The following is a 20,410-nucleotide window of genomic DNA, read 5'->3' as shown; positions in this document are numbered from 1 at the left end:
TATAGTAAAAATCTTTGACCGGTCCGGTTAACCGGTAGCCCCAAGGTGAACGGACCAAACCCCCATACCCCTTTAACCCAGCCCTACCCGGCCCCCTTCTACCGGTCCGGGCCGGTTCCGGTTTTAACCGATCTGGGCCGGTCCGGAAACGGGCTGACCCGGCCCATTAGACACCCATACTTCCCATTCTTCAAAATTCTATAAGTTTGCATTTCCCGTCTATCGGGAACAGACTCTTTGCTCTTCCAAGATAAGGATAAGGTTTGCGTACACAACTATTCTCAAACCTTACTTATGAAAACTTATTGGATTTGTTATTGTTGTTATTATTGTATAAGTTTGCATTTGCTATTTTTACCCATCCAATTTTTCGCATCAGGTATTTACATTAACCAATAAATACATGATTTATATCGTTTTAAATATGATTACAACTAAATATAATTATTTAATACACTTTCTCATTTTGCTTTATAACTTAAATATTATAAATTAATTTGGTTTGACGTAAATACTCTGTGCGAGTAAGTTTTTATCATCAAGGAATATGATAGGATGAACAAAATTCATCCGGACTAATCAGAGGTCTCGGGTTTGAGTTTTAAAAATAAAAGAATTTCTAATAGAAAGTGTTTCCTCTTTTCAAGGCCCTATACGGTAAGATTTTGAATTAGTTTGGTCAATAAATTTAAATACCAAGTAATTAAACTCCAACAAAAAAAATAAAAACAGTAGAATATTCCTTACTCAAAGATTCTTCATTTTCTTAAGCTTGCATATATGAGATATTTAATTAAGGTCATAAATAGTTCTGCCTTCATTAATTGCCAAGGATTTAGACTAATTTATTTTTGTAAACTAAAACTTGAAAATATAGAAATTTAGATTTCCAAAAAAAAAAAATGTAATTTGTCGCCTTTCCAAATTAAGGAAATGTCTCAACTAAAATCTTAACCAAAAATAATTCTTTTTAATACAATAAAGATTTATTTCGTTTAAAATTCTTAGATCCAAGTGAGAGATAAAAGCTTACACTTTCATCATTACAATTTAACTTTGATCAACACGTTAAAGTGACATCTTACTACTCCATATATAGCATTTTATACAGTAATTATTAGAATTTGAATAGTCAACAACTTTTTAATGGTACTTTTTAATAATATTTTAAATACTTTCTAAATTCAAAATACTGTGATTTATAATAATTTTTATATGTTCACAAGCTATTTTTAGTTTAAGTGGTAGGGTTAGCGGCTATTTGGGTTAATTCTTCTAGTTTTTAACTTTGTAAAATTCATTACAATAATAATAATAAGTAATCAATATTTAACAATAAATTAGAGGTTATAGATAATAATTTGATTTGCTTTTTTTTTTTTTTTTGGAATGGTAATTAGTTGATCATTCTTAAATTGTTCTTTTTGCAATTAGCAAGAGTCAACTATTTCATGCTCTTATCATGTTTCATTATTTTTGTTGAACTTTAGAGTTTTTAAAAAGAACAACTTTTCAATTTATAGTAGTCTTCATGTTAAATAGCTTTTGACTCTTCAATAATTGATGTTTCAATTTCAAAGTTTCGCCTTAAAATTCCCTTAACTAGAGTTCTCAAGTTTAAGTTTTGAAAAAATAAAATTTAATAGAATTTTTTCCTTCAAACGAATCGTATATGACATAAATCTGAATTAATCGGGCAGCTGAGTTTAAATATAGCCTGAAATTTCGATAATACCCTTCACCCTTCACTTACCTACAAGACAACTCCTACATACACAATTTAAATTAGTCTAGCAAGCAAAAAGGGCAAGCCGATGCACTAAACACTTGCTATGTGCGGGGTCCGGGAAGAGTCTTACTTGCATTTCTGCAAAGAGGATGTTTCTGCGGAACTCGTTACCTCCTGATCACATGGCAACAACTTTACCAATTTTACCGAGGCTCCTTTCAAATAAATTCTTAATCAAGCAAGTGAATTCCTAATATCATATGATTAAAAAAAATATCCTAAAGTTAAATTCCCATATTACCCTTCACCTTCCCTACAAGACATTAATTTCCATTTTCATTAATTTCTTTTGAAGGTAGGTTTCTTTTTCTAATAATGGAGTCAACAAACAGCAGACGAAACGTCTGGTCAAAAGTCAAACCTTTTGTCTTTCCCTTTCCCTCTCTCGTCATCTACTTCTAACCAACTCCCCCCTTACCCCCACTACCCTACCCACCCCCACCCCACCCCCCAATATCAACCTTAATTTCCATCATTTCAGCTACTTTCAGCTCAAAAACCTCAATTTCAGGTCAAAACTACGTCGTTTTGAGCTGATGGAGGAAGAATTCGAGAGGAAGCCGATTGAGGTTAAGGCGACTGAAGCTTTGGGTTGTGGATTTGATTTTGCGAGCGATTTCAGGTTGAAGTTCGTAAAAAAATGCTCAAACGGGGGTAGGTTGGTAATTTTGGATGAGAGGAATAGGCGCAACGTTGTTGTTCCTGGTGGAGTTACCATTCCTGATGTTTCTGAAAATATAAGATGTGATAAAGGAGACCATATTCGGTTTAAATCCGATGTTCTTGAATTTAATCAGGTTTGCCTTTTTTACCCTTCCTGTTAATGATTCTTTACTTGGTTTCAATTGTTGTACTTCTGTGTTTTTATGAATTTTGTTTTAGAGTTTAGTTATGTGAACTGAAACAATCAGGTTACTTGTAAGGTAATTGCAGGTAACTTTATTTAATACTAACATCCATAATTTACATGCTGTAACAAGTCAAGTTAAACTGAGTTAAATTATAGTGATAGTCTAAAACATTCATTATGCTGTCAGTGAATATACCTTAAAATCATTTGTTTAATTGTATGATCCAGATTAATGCAGTTCCTATGTGAATTAACTTTGTAGATTTAATTGAATGTAGTGGGGAGGAAAATCTTGGGTGAAATGTTTTCCTTTTATGATGAATTTTATGGATTTGAGTCCGACCCAACTTGCACGCACCTCGGCTATTACACCGGATTTGAGTTTTTCATATGGATTTGAAGGTTTCTTATGCAGTAAGGATGCACACCTCTCGTGCAATTATTAGTTATCTTGCTCAGGAAATGGAGGATAAAACAAAAGAAAAAGAATATGTTTGACCATTTGAAATTGCTTGAAAGAAATATGGTAGGTTTACAGAAGATTTAAGATGCAGGAAGTTATGATGTTATTGTTTAAGGTTAAGCATGCTTGCCAAGCCTAACTTTCTCCTCCATTGTTTTATGTTTTATGTAGCAGCATTTAAGCAAAAACAGAGCATCAAGCTTCTTGAATTCTAGAATATCACGTAAATATCCGTAAAATACTAATATAAACCTAGAAGAAGGGATATAAAGCTTTAGGGAAGTTAGAACAAGACCTGTTAAAGGCATAAAAGCCATAGTTTTCTTGCTGCATTTTAAACCGAATAAGAGAAGAATATAATCTGAGTGATCTTTTAGTGTTTTTTGTTATGTTATTGGCTGTCTCCTTAGCTCTAAATCTTCCTTACATCTTTATTGCAGATGTCAGAATTGCTTAATCAAAAATCGTCGGTACATGGAAAGGTTCCATCAGGCTATCTAAATGCCATGTTTGATTTAAGTGGAGCCTGGTTGAATGATTCAGCAGATGCTAAATACCTTGCTTTTGATGGTTATTTTGTCTCCTTATACTATTTGCACCTGACGGCATCCCCGTTAGTACTCCAAGACCAAGTAAAGAAGGCTGTTCCACCGCATTGGGATCCGGCATCCTTGTCCAGGTAGCTTCTCCATTCCACTCAGTGCGCTTTTACCTTAATTGGATGAGTAGCTGTTTGTGAGTTCTAACTGGTAAACAACAACTTTTTAAAATATCGTCATATGTGTGTTAACTGATATGTTAAGGACCCCCTTTCCTTTTTTCTTCAAGTACTAATGCATTTAGGGATAGCTGCTGCCAACTTGCTTGGGTTTGAGGGGTTGTACTAGTACTTAAGTATCTGCATGATAGTATTTAGAGATGCATTCATGTTTTCATTTGGTAGTCTTGCTGCATGTTTCTAATTTGACAGTTCTTAGCAGATTTATCCGGACTTATGGGACACATATCATTGTGGGGATGGGTGTTGGAGGCCAGGACTTACTTTGTGTTAAGCAGAAACCATCGTCAGGAGTCCCTCCTGCTGAACTAAAAGGATATTTGGATGATCTTGGAGATTGTCTCTTTTCCGACGGAACAAGTCCTCTGCCTGAGATGAAGGCAAGGGAGAGTAAAAAGAAGGTATTTCACACTCACTAAAGTAGGCACTTAATTTATCTTTAGGTATCATCGAAATTTTATGCGCATAAGTTGGGGCAATTGTTTTAGATGGATTTTCTATTTCAACTATATAGGTCCCGGAGGTATTCAATCGCATGTTGCAGTCGCATACCATGCAATTTACCAGCATAACAGAGACGTCAAGCAAGGATGTAAGTCACTCTCCGAACTTCTGTTTTCTGAAATGAAAAAAAGTGCTTGTCATGATAAGGTATTAACCAGATAATCTGGAACAGGGCCTCACTATAATTTGGTCAAAAAGAGGTGGTGATGTGTTTGCACAGAGCCACTCGAAGTGGCTTCAGTCCGTGGCTGCTTACCCTGATGGCATACTCTTCAGACTTGTACCCATTACTTCGCTCTTAACGGGAATTCCGGGGAGTGGCTATCTCAGCCATGCAATAAATTTATATCTACGATGTAAGTATTTTCGTAGTCTTTCATAGATAATAACCATATTTCCCAGTCTTTAATGATCTATAGTCAGATAAGAGGGTACACCTCTTTTTTATATGTAAATAAATAGCATTTTTTTTATATTGTTCTTGCAGATATTGTTTTAGTTGGGGTTTAGGGATTTGTATAGCTTTCTGAAGTGTAATAGTTGATTGGTTCTAATTTGACCCTGAACAATCAAGTACCTAAGCTTAGGTAAGACTTTTGTCTTCCAAATAAGAGAGGCTAATATCAAGCATATCGTTATTGTGGTATGAAATTGAGCTAACATGATCATAAGTGAGTCTGGGTAGATTATATCTTTTAGATTTACGATCATGATGGGCTAGTATTGATATGTTTAAAAAATGGTTCTTTTTCTTTTTTTTGAAAAAGACAATGGATGTCTCATTTTGTTTTCTGATTCATAGTTCAACACGAATGAACTAGGTGCAACTCGAAGTTTTACATGAGTGCTGTTTCGAAGTAGTACATACAGTGTAATTATTGGTGATGTCAACTTGTTCTTATTTAACTATTCCTTGGATAATAATGAGTCCACTGGTTCTTGAATGTCCAAAATTGGAAGTACAAGGAATAACCCCTAAGGTATATCAATCTTTTTTCTTTTTGGCATCCACCTCGCCTGATCAGAAGAAATTGGATTTAGCCTACAACGATCTCATATTTGGTCCATGAAGTCCAAATTAGATATTTGTGTAGATTTCAAGACTCCATTTTGACCTAATTCTTCTTATTGAATGTTAATATAGAGATTTTCCACTATATATATTTTCTTTTCGAAGTTCACAAAGAGCTGAATACGTTTTGACTATCATGTCTTTAAGAGTAGCTTTTATCATTTTCTTTTTGTAGCTGATCCTTCTTTTGTGAACTAGTAGTATTTCTATATGATGCTTACCTACTGCAGTATTGTACTGTGGCTATAACAAGGCTGTCTGGTGACATGGCAACAATTTCAATTGAAATTTGCCCTGTGCAGTTATTCTGAGGCTATTTCTTTTGTGTTGCAATTAGTCTCTCGTTGACATCCCCTTTAACTTTTCAGCATATTAACTTACCTAGACAAGAAATAATTATACGAACAGAAGAATGTTTGACACATTTTGAGGAACTTGTTTTCTTGATAAATTCTACTATCGTATTTACTATTTAGCATATTTCACCACATCAACTTATTTATCTCATCTGTCGTATTTTCTTTTTCATTTTATGCTCATGACTGATGATGGTAGTGTTATCTGTATTTTGTTTCATCGTCAGATAAGCCAGCTTTAGAGGATTTACAGTGTTTCCTTGAGTTTCAAGTTCCTACACAGTGGGCACCATTATTCTGTGAGCTGCCTCTTAGGCATCAAAGAAGAGTGGCATCTTGCCCTGCATTGCAGTTCTGTTTATTCGGCCCAAAGATTTGTGTGAGCCCTACCCAGGTACTTATTCGTGTTGCTTTCTTAGCTCTAAGACCCCTGCTTTTTTACAAGTATAAGAATAGTTGAAACTATATGTGCTTTTTAAACGAAATATTGGTCTATCCATGGCTTTTAATGCATTGGTTGGATAGTGGAAACTCCAACATGGAAAAGTTTTTAACCATCCAAAAATCTTTGGCTGAATACATACGGAGACACTTAAAGTTGGCACGATTTTTCATTTAGACACCTAAACTTAAGGGTGTTCCTATTGAGCACTTATACTACCCAAAACTTATTCCAATTAAGCACTTCTTTGACTATCAGCCGAACTTCCAAAGTTTGTGCAATGCACTCGCTACTGACGTGGCGAATGACGAATAAAAAAAGGACATATATTATTTTGAGTAAAAAAAAGGAAAAACTATGTTAGATCTATTTAATAAAAAAAAAAAATAACATTCTCAAAAAGAAAATAAAAACTTAATTTACACCCAATCAGGAAAGAACACATTTAAAAAAAAATGAGACATTGGTGTTCTGGAAATCAGTGTTCTTGGTGTTTTTCACTATTTTCATTCGTGTTCTTGTTCCAAGCACGGTTTTAATCCAAATTTTTAAGAGAAACTCCTCCAAATTTGTTATAACTTCAGCTAAAGATTCCCCACGACGACCCGAAGACAACCCTAATATTAATTTCCCAAACTTTCATCAAATCAAGTAACCCATTTTAAACCTTCAAGCTTTTTAAAGACCCCATTAATAGTGTTTCAATTTGAAATGAAGAACTCAGACTCACTTCAGTTTTACTCTCTTCTTCTTCCTCTGCTTTGCTCTGTTTCTTTTTCCGATCCCATTGTAGTGAGAGAAAGAGAAAAAGTGTGTAGCAGAAAATGGCAATGGGTTCATTGCTTTCGAAGAACTGGCTTTCATTTAGTCTCAGTTCTCCTCCTCCTCCTCCTCCTCCTCCTCTTCTTCTTCTTCATCTTCTTCTTCTTCTTCGAGCTAAATCAATGGTGGAGGCAGTGAAAGTGGCTTGCTTACACCCTTAAGTTTAGGTGTCTAAATGAAAAATCGTGCCAACTTTAAGTGTCTCCGTATGTATTCAGCCAAAATCTTTTAGAGTACAACCATATACCTACTACTCATCTCTTTTAACTGATAGATGTTGCTCTTCTGAAGATTGATGTACATGATGGCACCTGATGACCGATATGTTCTTCTAATTTGTAGGTTACTAGTGGTGAAAAGCCGGTCATTGGTTTGCGCTTGTATTTGGAAGGGAAAAAATTCAACCAATTAGCTATACATGTACAGCATCTTTCTAGTTTACCGAACATTATGACATCAAAATCTGCTAACCCAACCTTACGCAAGCCATGTCAGTGGCGAGGGTCTGATGATTATGAATCTAGTGACCAATTCTTAGAACCGGTCAGATGGCCAAGATATTCCAATGTCTGCTCATCTGTAGTTAAGCATGATCCAAGCTGGATGCAAGGCGAGACTAGTGGCGTATTTGTGGTAGCTGGCGCACAACTTATCAGCAAAGGGAAATGGCCTAAGACGGTGCTTCACTTGCGTCTACTTTTCACCCATCTTCCCAACTGCACAATACGAAAGACAGAGTGGGCAGCTACACCAGAGGGTACTCATAGGTCAAGTTTCTTGACAAATCTCAGCACAACTTTTACGTTCACTCAGCGAACAAAGGCAGATGCTGCACCAAAGCAGCATCCTGCTGCTCTTAATTCAGGCGTATATCCAGAGGGGCCCCCCGTACCAGTTCGATCAACAAAGCTGCTCAAGTATGTAGATACGGCTGAGGTTGCACGAGGGCCCTATGACACTCCTGGACATTGGTTGGTAACCGCTGCTAAGCTTGTTACAGAGGGTGGTAAGATAGGTTTGCATGTGAAGTTTGCACTACTAGATTTCTTAAATGAATCATAGTTTCTTTTGTGTACATATTCTGGGGTAGTCTTATCTTCCAATATCTTGATGATAGAGCATATTGTTTATCCAAGAAATGGCAAAAAGGGGAGGAAAATATTATAGATGTTGTATAGAAGCAATTAGTGAAATGAATGGATTTATTTTTTGATATATTTTCACCTTTTTTATTCTTTTTGGATTTTCTCTAAAAAATTAAGACTTCCTAGATTATGAAGGTATAAATCTATTCAGTTCAGGGGAAATACTTACCCACACCCGGCGATTAAATATTGGACTCTTATTAAAAGAGAAATCCATATGACACATTTATGCTTCATTATAACAATAAAGTCACAAAACTTTGCCGATTGCAATAGTACATGCAAAAAACAATAACAACTAAAATTTCAATATAATCCCACAAGTGGGGTCTAGGGAGTGTAGTGTGTACGTAGACTTTACCCTCACCTTTAAGAAGGCAGAGAGGTTGTTTCCGGTAGACCCTCGGTTCAGGAAAGATAAAGGGAAGGGGCAACAACTGTAAGAGTATATGCAACAAGAATAATATTTAGCTGACAAAGCAGTACATAGATTATGGCTGAAACCTTAATCAACTTACATATGTCATTTCTTATAAGATACAAAGAATGAATAAGAAACCAAATAGTACATATAATCAAAGACTGGAAATGCTAAGTCTATATAAATAAGTGTCATAATAAAGCCAACAGCAACAACAGCTATAATAAGCCACCAAACATCTTTGTTCAGAAATATATTCTCAAGGTTAAGGGCTTGAAGGCAGGCTAAGATTGTAAATGCTGTGGCATAAAACACTGAAATAATAGCAATTATGATCTTTGTAGGCAAAGAAATGTAAAAATCATTGCTATAGAATTTGCAAAGAAGAAATGATAAAAGTGTACCCATAGTGAACACTGAACTAAAAAGAGCTGCACCTAAGTAAAACATCAGCATCCACAGTTCTTGCTGCACTTTGTCAAGGAGAATAGGTAGGCCAGTATTCTCTTCAAAACCTCCAGGGACAGTGAAAATCGCGGCGAAGTTGATGGTACAGAGGAGAGTAGAGAGTACAAGCATAGAATTTGATAGTTCTCTAACTGAAGTCTCTGCTTCTTTTCGTACGCGTAAATGGTTTCTCTCGAATATCTCTTCTGCTTTTAAACCATCGGAGTTTTTAACATCCCTAAGGCGTGGATGTAGGTTGTATTTTATATACTGCAAGAACAATTATAACACGTGGAATTAGTCAAGGTGCATGCAAGCTGGCACGGACATCATAGTTATCAATAAGAATTGAGGAAAGAATCGTACGTTAAACCAAAGCATGCCCCACATCATCATTAACACAGCCATAACACAGCAAATACTTCTAGTATGATCTGTGGTTGATGTAAAAAATGGTGTGCCAACATTACTTTTAGTATGATCTGTGGTTGATGTAGAAGATGGTGTACCAACATTACTTTTAGTAAGATCTGTGGTTGATGTAAAAAATGGTGTCCCAACATTTGCTGCATAATGCAAAATGGTATTTCCTTGTTGATCAATATCTGCCAGCATTCTGTTTTTGCTAGGCACTGTTTTGAGCAAGTAATCAAATAGAAATCTGTCTTTATGCTCTGCTGCTATATGCATTATGTTCCTCCCTTTTTCATCCAAGTTTTCCACAGCTTCAGGATGCATTTGCACAATTTCAACGACTAACTCGTCGACTTTAAGTTTTGATGCTTGTATTAGTGGACTTGGCACACTCTGTGTACTGTAGCTCCAATCATAATTTTTCACTAACATTTTTGCTAATATTAGTGCAAGAATATGCTTCTGCTTTGCTTCATCGATTTCTTGTAACCAGGAATTACCTAGAGAAACCAAGATACAATAATGCAAGATTAGTTAAAAGAATTAATTAAAAAAAGGGCAGCACGGTGCACAAATCTTCCCGCTATGCGCGGGGTCCGGGGAAGGGTCGGACCATAAGAGTCTATTGAACGCAGCCTTACCCTGCATTTCTGCAAGAGGCTGTTTCCACGGCTCGAACCCGTGACCTCCTGGTCACATGAAGTAATACAATATAGAAATTCATTTCCTCCAGTTGAACCTAAAAGATTCAAAATTATGGATGATACCTAATAGAGACTCGGTAAACGAAAACCTCTCAACGCGGACGATTTTAGTGCCAGTTTGTGTCTGGTTAACACCAAGCTTTGATTCTATATATCGCGGTGGAATACCTGCTACCACATAAATGTAGAATTACTGTTATAATGAGTAAAGTTCAGTTACTTTAAAGTGACAAAAACAGTTTGTAACTTCACTTTTATAATGTTTAGTAGTTCACTTAAGTTGAGCTTACAATTATAGATTATGGTTTCAATCATCTGAATTGGAACAGAAGGTGTCTTCCCTATTTCTGCAAACAAGTAGTTGGATCCACTCCTGAATGACAATCTTTTTGTAGCCAACAGATTCAAAGCAGTCATTCCCTCGTTATCGCGTTCGTTAACAAGTTCAGGATATAGATTCACCAAATCAATTGCTAGAGCTGCCAGACATTAAACAACAAAACAATTAGTTTGTGCAGCTAACAGCGCATTCTCTCAAACAATGTGGGACACTTAACATACACCCTTCCGCTTCCACAGGCCAAGAACTACACATTTAGTATGTGGATAGCATTCTCAGGGGCTCAATATTGGGTAAACCAAGAACACGTATTATGTTGAAAAGACGAATCTTGAACCTAACTTAATCCCAAAAGTTATGAGGTATGAATTGCCTAAGACAATATAAGGAGACAATATCGTCCATTCCCTCCATCAATGTGGAAGCGCTTATCCCTTTAATGCACCTTACGCAGCACGAATCCAAATTAGTCGGGACCCTAAAACGGCTACTGAACACCGGATGACAAACCAAAAGAAATAATTTGTTCATCAATGTAAACCTTACCATAACAATCATGGGCTACTGCTGCATGAAGTACATTTTTTCCATCATTCCTTTTCATGGTGAGCTTATTGAAGTCGAAATTTGCCAGAAGAGTAAAGATTTCTTTCTCCCCACTTGCAGCCGCTACGTAAAGTGGTGTCTCTCCCAAATTGTTGCGCAAAAAAACTAAGTCCTTCTCCTTTCTCAAAATCATCTCCACCATATTCTTTTTACCTATCGAAAACATAATTAAGCAAATAAAAGCATGCTTTCTCTAACCGTGTTTTATTCATGAAAAAAGAATCAAGTTCTCACATGACGGGTGTGTTCAAGACATAACTAAGTAAATAAAAACGTGTTCCCTCAAACAGTTTACTTCTTAGATGAGATGGTCGCACATTTCAACATTACCAAATCTAGCAGCTTCATGCAACGGTGTATCTCCACTGTTGTTTGCAATTTCCAGATCTTTAATGCTCAAAGGATCAAGAATTCCGAAACCAGCTATGTTACCGTTAACAGCAAGAAAGTGAAGGATTGTGTCGCCACGATTATCAATCTTTGCGACGCCTTCTTCTCTCCAAAAATCGAGTAAAACATTGAGAGATTCCCTTCCTGATGATGCAGCTTTGTAAGCTGCTGATCTACGTCTTGCTTTGGCATTGAAGTCGCTCTGCATAATTGCTTTGTTTCAATTTTTGCTAATTTTGTATGATGAATGAGATTGGCATGCACCTCTAGTTAAACCAATTATATAGTCCTGATTTCTTATACTTCTATGTATAAATTATGTGTGTGTTGTGTGTATGGATCTTCCCCTTTAGAAAACAAAAATGAGAATGGATTGCCCCCCAAGTAAATCCATCCCTGTATATTTGTGGAAAGTCTGAGATAAGCCATTCAAAAGTGATGCAAATATCATGGCCCCTGTTGGTTGCTTCAATAATAAGCCTGTTTGGCCAAGTTTCTGCGAAGCCGAAAGTGTAATAAAGGGCAGCGCGGTGCACAAGGCATTCCGTGTTTAGGCAGGGTCCGGGGAAGAGCCGCACCCAGGGGTAATGATGTAGACAACCTATCCTAATGCAAGCACTACTGACTGCTTCCACGGCTCGAATCCATGACCTATAGGTCACACGGGAAGCCAAAAGTGTATTTTTTATATATACAAAAAGTGAGTTATTTTAGAGAATTGAGTAGTTCCGTCAAGCTTTCACGAAAAAAACAAGTGTTTTTTAGTAGTAGTGCAAGTAGTTTTCCCGAAGTTGAAAAAATAGCTTCTCCTAAAGCATTTTTGGAACCTTGGTCAAGAACAAATTACTGCTTTAATATTAAAAAAAATATTTTTCAAATTGATTAGCCAAACATGTACAAACTTAGTTTCAAAGACTGGTGATACACAATTATGACCAGGGCGTAGCCACATATACTGAAGGGTGGTCAACTGAACACCCTTCATCGATAAAATATAGTGTGTATATAGAAACTTATATTACATATATAGGTCAAAAATTATTTTTATATGTGTACATTAAATCTTGAACATCATTCGCGAAATTCCTGACTTCGCCACTAATTGTTACTATATCTCTCACCAACAACAGGACACACGAGTGACATTACTCTAGGACGAATATATGCATAGGCTGCTGTAGAAATAGATTATACTATATATCTTCTTTAGCAAAAGTTCCTAAAGTTTGTTTACTAATTGGAGGAACAAAAAGAAAAGCTTACTTACACCCCACTTGCCTTTATTTGTGGAAATTGTGAAAAAGCAACAGTTGTTTACACTTTATTTAGTTAGGGAGTAAAGGGTTGCTTCTCTCATTTCCTGATATTCCTTTATTAATGTTCATGATCCTTATAATACTTCATATCCAAGGAATGAAAATTCTAAATAATTTCAAGCTTTCTCTTTTTGGATGTCTATGTACTCTTCTAAGCTCTCTCTTTTCACTACTAAAGAAATAGGAATTAGCGACGGATAAATTATGTAGCTAAATGATGTAGGCTAGGAACTCGTGTTTTAGCTATATTTTGCACTTTAATTATTGCAGTATAATTGATGATGATTTGTACTTATTACGTGTGTTGTGCTTTGTGGGTGTGATTCCGCGTTAGGAAGCAATTTTGGAGCGCAAAACGAACGTATTAGAGCTTTGAAGTCTGAGTAGAATCCCAAGGAATTAAACCGGGACTGCGTTCAGGGTTCGAAGACCAAGTCTTGATGTTAAAAAGTAAAAAAATTCCGGAGCGAAGAAAATTGCACTACTGCGCCGTATGTGGTGCCGCGCGATGCGACGTGGCAGTGCATTTGTGGCATGCCTGATAGAATTTGGCTCTTTGAAAATCCCCACATGCGCGGCGCATGGCGCCGCCTATGTGTTTCTGCTCTCCAATTTTCCTAATTCAGCTTGGAAAGAGTAATTTCATCCTGGCCCGTTCCTACATGGTATAAATACACCAAAAATGCGATTTTAAAGGACTTTTGACCTAGGAACGATTGGGAGAGTATTAGAGGCTTGAAGATACAAGAATTCATCATCCTTCCGCCATTCAATACGCGAGTTTGGATTGTAACGTTGGATTAATGTTTTCTTATTCTTCAACTTTATCTGGGATGACTTTATCCGTATCTATGGAGTAATTTACTTTAGGATTTGACATGATTTGTTGACTTGATTATTATTTATGGATTTGACTAATAACTAATTGCTTGAATTTGTTGAAGGAGCTTTAATATTAGTTGTGATTTTAATCTAAGGAGGAACATCTTATTGAATATATTGCAGCGTATGCCTTAGTTTATTTTGGTGATTCTTTGAAGTAATCAAACAATCTTTTTAAGTTACCATTTAAATTAAGATTGAGAAATATTCACGAGAGTTTCTCTTATGCCATTCGTACCAACAAATTTCTTGCAGGTTTAACTGCTCTTCATATTAGTGTATATGAAAGGTTTTAGTTTAATTGAGAGAAGAATTTGAATCAGAAGTGTAAGCTAATAACCTGTTGAATTTGTGAAAATCGATAGAACTTTAAAAGTGAAATTTAACAATATCAAATCCAGGATAGCAATCTTGTACCTATCATGTCAAGACCCTTTTTCTTCGTATTGATAATAACCCATTGCTCTACTCTCTAGTTCTCTGTGATTAATTTTTACTCTGCCTTTAATTTAGTTTGTTAGTCATAGTCATTAATTATTCCAAATCAAAGTAGATCATCCTGAATAGCATTTAAACCAGAAACTACTCGAACATTATTTAAATTCAATCCTTGTAGAGACGATAATTAAACTATACTATCTTTGATCATCAAGCATAAACAACAACAACAACAACAACAAACCTAGTATATTCCCATAAATGGGGTTTGGGGAGGGTAGTATGTACGCAAACCTTACCCCTACCTTATAAAGATAGAGAGGTTGTTTCCGACAGACCCTCGGCTCAAGGAAATTTCTTGTGGTGTTTTGTGCCCGTCACTAAATAGAAAAATTCGTTCCTAATACTATTCAGCGACAGATTATCAAGAAACTTTATTAGCTACAAAGAAAAAGCAAAGAAACAAGAGATGTGATAGCAAAAATTTAACCTTCTTATCTCACTAATTCAAATAATGAAAAGCTTACAACAGAGTCATACAATTTGGTTAAAACCTTAAACTTACATATGCCCTCTCTTAGGGGATGTAAATGAATAAGAAACCAAATAATACAAATAATCAAAGATGGGAAATGCTAAATCTATATAAATAAGTGTCATAATAAAACCAACAGTTACCATAGCTATAATTAACCACCAGACATCTTTGTTCCAAAATATATTATCAAGGTTAAGTGTTTGAACACAGGCCAGAACTGAAAATGTTGTTGCATAAAACACTGAAACCATAGCAATTACCACTCTTGTAGGTAAAGATATGTAAAAATCATCGGTGTCGAATTTGCAAAGCATAAATGATAATAGAGTACCAATGGTGACTGCTGAACTTAAAATAGCTGCACATAAGTAAAATATCATCATCTTTAATTCATATTTCAGTTTGTTGAGGAAGATTGGTAGGCCGGTTTTCTGATCAAAACCTCCTGGAAGTGTGAAAATCGCGGCGAAATTGACAGTGCAAAGAAGAGTAGCAAGTACTAGTGCAGAATTTGCTAGACTTCTTATTGCATCTTCTGCTTCTTTTCGTATGTGTAAATGGTTTTCCTCGAATATCTCTTCTGCTGTAACGCCGTTGGAGTTTTTAACGTCCCATAGACGTGGATGTACGTGGGATTTTACGCGCTGCAAGAATGATCATGAGTTAGAAAATCACTAAAATACTAATGCAGGTATTTGTTGAAGTTGCATTAAGTGTAAACTAATAGTATAACCTTTTGAATGAGATGTAGGAACAAAACTTCAAATAAAAACTAGGCATCGTCTTCTCAAGACCTATCATATCAAATTATCAAGAAAATAAACTAGGCGCAGAAGTCTTGCTATTAGTGATCTTCCAATCCAAGGCGTATAGATTTCAGGGAAGACGGCTCTCTCTATAGATAGGATATCGAAAAAGAATCATATGGCTCTCTCTTTAGATAGATATCGGAAAAGAATCATATGTCTGATTTGGCGACTATAGCCCGACTTATAATTGCACATAGGTATTTTTTTTCCCTAGCATATCTCAACATTAAAATACATTAGGATATCTACACATAAACCTATACTTGAGGTGTTTTAGGCCTAGTTAACTTTAAACCTCAGCAGATCACTTTTAATTTGGGCCAAACCTTCTATGATGGAAAATAACATACAATTATATTATTAATACATATATACATGTGTGTGTCAGAGAGTGTGAAAGTCCATTAAATCTAACAATGTCCGACTCGAACTACGTGAGAGCTTGTGTGGTTGATTTTGGGGTAATTTGGATTAATACTTAGCCTGTATAGAGTTTGTCTACAAAAACAACAAGCCATCATTCAGATGGCACTATATGAGACACTGTATGGTAAGCGTTGCCGCTTTCCAATAGGATGGTTCGAGCCTGAGGAAAGGAAAATGTTGGGACCAGATATAGTGTGAGAATTGATGGACAAGTTCCAACATATATGCAGCCAAAAGCGGACAGAAAGCGTACTTCCATAAGGTGTGTCATAAGGTAGGCTTCACGGTTGCTCATTCAAGTTGACTAGTTTTACGTGGGCTGTCAGCCTACGGACCAACAATGTGAGCAAGCTTACACAGAAAGTAGCGAGGTCCATCTATAACAGAATTAGCTAATCAAAAATAACAAAAATGCATACAAAGGAGAAGAGAAAAGTACCTTAAACCAAAGCACACCCCACATCATCATGAACACAGACAGGATACACCAGATCTCTTCCTCATGTTCTGCATTTGATGTACGGAATGGCGACCCGACATTAGCTGCATAATGCAGAATAGTATTCCCTTTTTGATCAATATCTGCTAGGATTCTATCTTTGTGAGCCACTGTTTTGACCAAATAATCAAAAAGAAATCTGTTTTTATGCTTCACTGCTACATGCAATATATTCCTCCCTTCTTCGTCCAATGTCTCGACAGCTTCAGGGTATATTCGCAAAATTTCCACCACTAACTCATTGATTTTAAGTTTTGATGCTTGTATTAGCGGATTTCGCACACTGTATGTATAGCTCCAATCAAAATTTTCCAGCAACATTTTTGCTAATATTAGTGCAAGAATATGCTTTTGCTTTGCTTCATCAATGGCTTGTAACCAGGAATTACCTACAAAGAAGATACATACTTAAAAATGCAAGAATTTATCATACGATGGATGAATATGGAGAGATATGTTGCTCGAACTATTCAAATATGTTGTTGTAATCCATGTCGGATCCTCAAAAAAATATTATTTTCGGAGGTTCCGATATGCAACTGGCTGAATTTTGAAGAGTCCAAGCAACAAAAAATGAGAGCATACCTAATAGAAAGTTGATGAATAAAGACCTTTCTACAGGGACAACTTTGGTTCTAGCTCGTGTATTGCTCGAGTTATCACTAAGTTTTGATTCTTCAAACAACACCGGAATACCTGCTCCATCAAATATTAAAGAAAGTCGTTCAAATAAAATCAGATCGTAGGGGAGCCTTGGCGTAGCTGGTAAAGTTACTGCCACGAGACCAGGAGGTCACGGGTTCGAGCCGTAGAAACAGCCTCTAGCAGAAATGCCGGGTAAGATTGCGTACGATAGACCCTTGTGTTCCGGCCCTTCCCCGGACCTCGCGCATAGTGGGAGCTTAGTGCACCAGGTTGCCGTTCAAATAAAATCAGATCTAGCTTCAAGGGAAAATAGTTAAATTACACTTCTACTATATGAAACACATTAAATTTACTCTGTTATACTTTGGGATCATTAATACACTTTCCTAAAGTATAACGAGGAGCAATTCTAAGCTATGGTTAGTCAAAAGTAGAGACGATTTTAGAACGATGACTTCAAGTTCTAAAATCAAGAGTAAATACGAGACGATTGGCGAACAACAACAGTATGAATAACCCCAAAATATAAAACTGGTCAAACTAAACTAAATTGAGGATAATTTAAAACAAATTGAGCTTACAAAAATAGATGATGATTTCAACCATCTGAACAGGAACTGAAGGTGTTTTGCCTATTTCTTCAAACAAGTAAGCAGATCCACTCCTGAATGATAACTTCTTTGTAGCCAAAACATTTAAAGCAGTCATACCCTCATCATCACGTATGCTTACAATGTCTGGATATAGATTCACGATATCTATCGCTAGATCTGCTTGACACGAAACAAAATAATTAGGTCGAGAAGTTTTTATAGTCACACAAATGTTATGATGACAGGTGTAAGATCACAAGTTTCTAAAGTCGTATTGCCAAACAAATGTTATTACATGTATAAGATTGCAGAGTTTCAACAGTCTGTTTTTTCTTTCTTAAAAGGGCAGCCTGGTGCACTAGCTTTCGCTATGCGCGGGGTCTGGGGAAGGGCCAGACCACAAGGGTCTATTGTACGCAACCTTACCATGCATTTCAGCAAGAGGTTGTATCCAGTCAAATAGATTCATATAAATTGAAATTGAGGGAGGATATAAATTTGGAAAAACATGAGCTAATAAATAAAATTAAGAAAATTATTTTTTTTTTTCAAAAAGCAAAACAGAAAAGATGGGAGATTAGGTAGTTTGGATTATGACCCGTCATTTGACACATCTTGACCTAACATATTTTTATTGAAGTAAATTTTGGACGAGTTGAATCAAGATTCACATATTTAAAAATATAAATAAATGAATGTAAGAAACAATACGTTTATCAATATAAAACTTACCATAAAATTCATGGTCTACTACTGCATGAAGAACAGTTTTACCATCATTTCTCCTCATGGTGAGCTTAGTGAAATCGTAATTTGCTAGAAAAGTAAAAATTTCTTTCTCCCCACTTGCAGCTGCTACGTAAAGCGGTGTCTCACCTACAGAAGCGGAGCCAAAATTTCAACTTTATGAGTTCTGAATTTTAGAACGACAGACTCATCAAGTACTAATAACTGACTTCTAAATTTAATATATGTATGTATTTAATGAATTTCTTAACACAAATACACTATTTGAACAAAAGCTATTGAGTTCGGCAGAACCTACTTCCACCTCCGCGCGCCAACTCACCTAAGTTATTCCGCAAAAAAACTAAGTACTTCTCCTTGCTCAAAATCATCACTACCATATCCTTTTTACCAAATCTAGCAGCTTCATGCAACGGCGTATCTCCACTGTTATTCGTAATTTCCAGATCTTTAATGTTTAACGGATCAAGAATTTCAAGACCAGCAACGTTACCGTGTATTGCAAGAAAGTGAAGGATGGTTTCGCCACGATTATCAATCGGTGCGACGCCTTCTTCTCTCCAAAAATCGCGTAAAAATTCGGGAGATTGCTCTCCTGATGCAGCTCTGTAAGCTTCTGATCTGTAATTTGCTTTTGCACTGAAGTTGCTCTGCATTTTAGTTTATTGGTGGTGAGCATGTATGGTTATTGAAATTGGCTACACTTTGTACCAATTATTTAGTGTTTTGTTTATATATAATGTGGAAAGATTGGAATAAGATTTTCAAAAGTGATGCTAAATGATGCCATTTAACTTTTAATTTATTACATCATGGTCATTAACAGAAAAATAACTCAATTATTATATCTATATATTCTAGAAATAAAGAGCTTCTCTGCTCCTCCGGAGTAGGGGTAAGGTTTGCGTACACACTACTCTCCCCAAACTTCACTTGTGTGATCTCACTGGGTTGTTTTTGTTGTTGTATTCTAGAAATAAAGACTCTGAAAAACGGTAAGATCGGTCTAAAAAAATGCAAGTAACTGAAAAAGCTATATAAAAATATCATGTAAGTATATTTACGACATTGGTAACTCATCTTACATAATATTCATGTAGATCAATTAAAAGAATAAGAAAAAACCTCATTCTTTGATCTAACCTAATATCCCATGTATTTTACAATTTCACGCATCATTACCATTATTCTTTTAAGTGGGTCGGAAGATGAGTTTTTCCTCTCTTTTTTCTAGGTGGTGTCACGCAGAGGCAGACCTATGTACTGAGAGGAAGGGTCATCGGACCTCGTTAACATATATATATGTTAAAAAGGGTTATATATATATTGCCTGAAACTCTTAAAATCAGAAGTCCGATGAGGCATTGGTTGAGTAGTCCGCTTATGTGCCATCGCCATCTTCAAATCATGGGTTCGCCTCTGATGTCACGTGGATATTATGTAAAATAAGTTGTTAGAGTGTCAACCTAGCAACTTGTGTTTTCGTGACTGGATTGAACATTTTTTTTTTTGACGGTTTTTATTTTATGTGAAATATATATAAATAGTTTTGGTTAACTTTTTCTTACGAAAATTAGTTTTATAATTGTGATGCAATAAATTGAAAGTTGAATGATCGTCCATGAATTAACCTCCTCCTCAGGTCAGAGAGGTAATTTGGAATATTTAACCAGTGAATAAGTTGCTTAAGTTTAGTTCTTTGGAATAACAAAAAGAAAAGCTACTTACCCCTTTTACCACTGGAGATGCATTTGCTTTCTTGTTTTAAAGTAAATAAAGTAAAATTATTTGTGGAAAACATAAAAAGAAAAATTGGTTCAGCATCAGATTCAGCTTTTTTGAATTTATTAACAATTTATTCATCTTTTTTGAATTTATTGACAATTTATTCAGCTAAGAGCAAAGGATTTCTTCTCTCTTTTCCAGATATTCCTCTGTTTTTGTTGAATACTTGATAGGAGTAATATATTTAAT

General features: G+C 35.8%; 3 protein-coding genes across 3 annotated transcripts; 1 reads left to right on the top strand and 2 right to left on the bottom strand.

Moving 5' to 3' along the window:
* Window positions 2,193-8,293, top strand: LOC109223765 (MACPF domain-containing protein At4g24290-like). The gene is made up of 7 exons (XM_019388188.1): window positions 2,193-2,586; window positions 3,543-3,781; window positions 4,083-4,281; window positions 4,395-4,472; window positions 4,557-4,740; window positions 6,040-6,206; window positions 7,419-8,293. Exons 1-7 carry the CDS (start codon window positions 2,326-2,328, stop codon window positions 8,136-8,138), a joined length of 1,848 nt encoding a protein of 615 aa, XP_019243733.1. The 5' UTR covers window positions 2,193-2,325; the 3' UTR covers window positions 8,139-8,293.
* LOC109223755 lies at window positions 8,672-11,943 on the bottom strand. Its single transcript, XM_019388179.1, has 6 exons — window positions 11,484-11,943; window positions 11,094-11,306; window positions 10,498-10,686; window positions 10,271-10,375; window positions 9,456-10,003; window positions 8,672-9,359 (listed from the first exon to the last, which is right to left on the bottom strand). Exons 1-6 carry the CDS (start codon window positions 11,749-11,751, stop codon window positions 8,745-8,747), a joined length of 1,938 nt encoding a protein of 645 aa, XP_019243724.1. The 5' UTR covers window positions 11,752-11,943; the 3' UTR covers window positions 8,672-8,744.
* On the bottom strand, window positions 14,674-19,164 carry LOC109223747 (protein ACCELERATED CELL DEATH 6-like). Its single transcript, XM_019388168.1, has 6 exons — window positions 18,759-19,164; window positions 18,422-18,565; window positions 17,678-17,866; window positions 17,037-17,147; window positions 16,392-16,840; window positions 14,674-15,361 (listed from the first exon to the last, which is right to left on the bottom strand). The coding sequence occupies exons 1-6, from the start codon at window positions 19,090-19,092 to the stop codon at window positions 14,741-14,743; spliced, it is 1,848 nt and encodes a 615-aa protein (XP_019243713.1). The 5' UTR covers window positions 19,093-19,164; the 3' UTR covers window positions 14,674-14,740.

This window comes from Nicotiana attenuata, chromosome 1, assembly GCF_001879085.1.
Source record: "Nicotiana attenuata strain UT chromosome 1, NIATTr2, whole genome shotgun sequence".
Lineage (NCBI taxonomy): Eukaryota > Viridiplantae > Streptophyta > Magnoliopsida > Solanales > Solanaceae > Nicotiana > Nicotiana attenuata.
The sequence above is the reverse complement of the archived record's forward strand: the minus strand, read 5'-3'. Positions and strand labels throughout refer to the sequence as shown.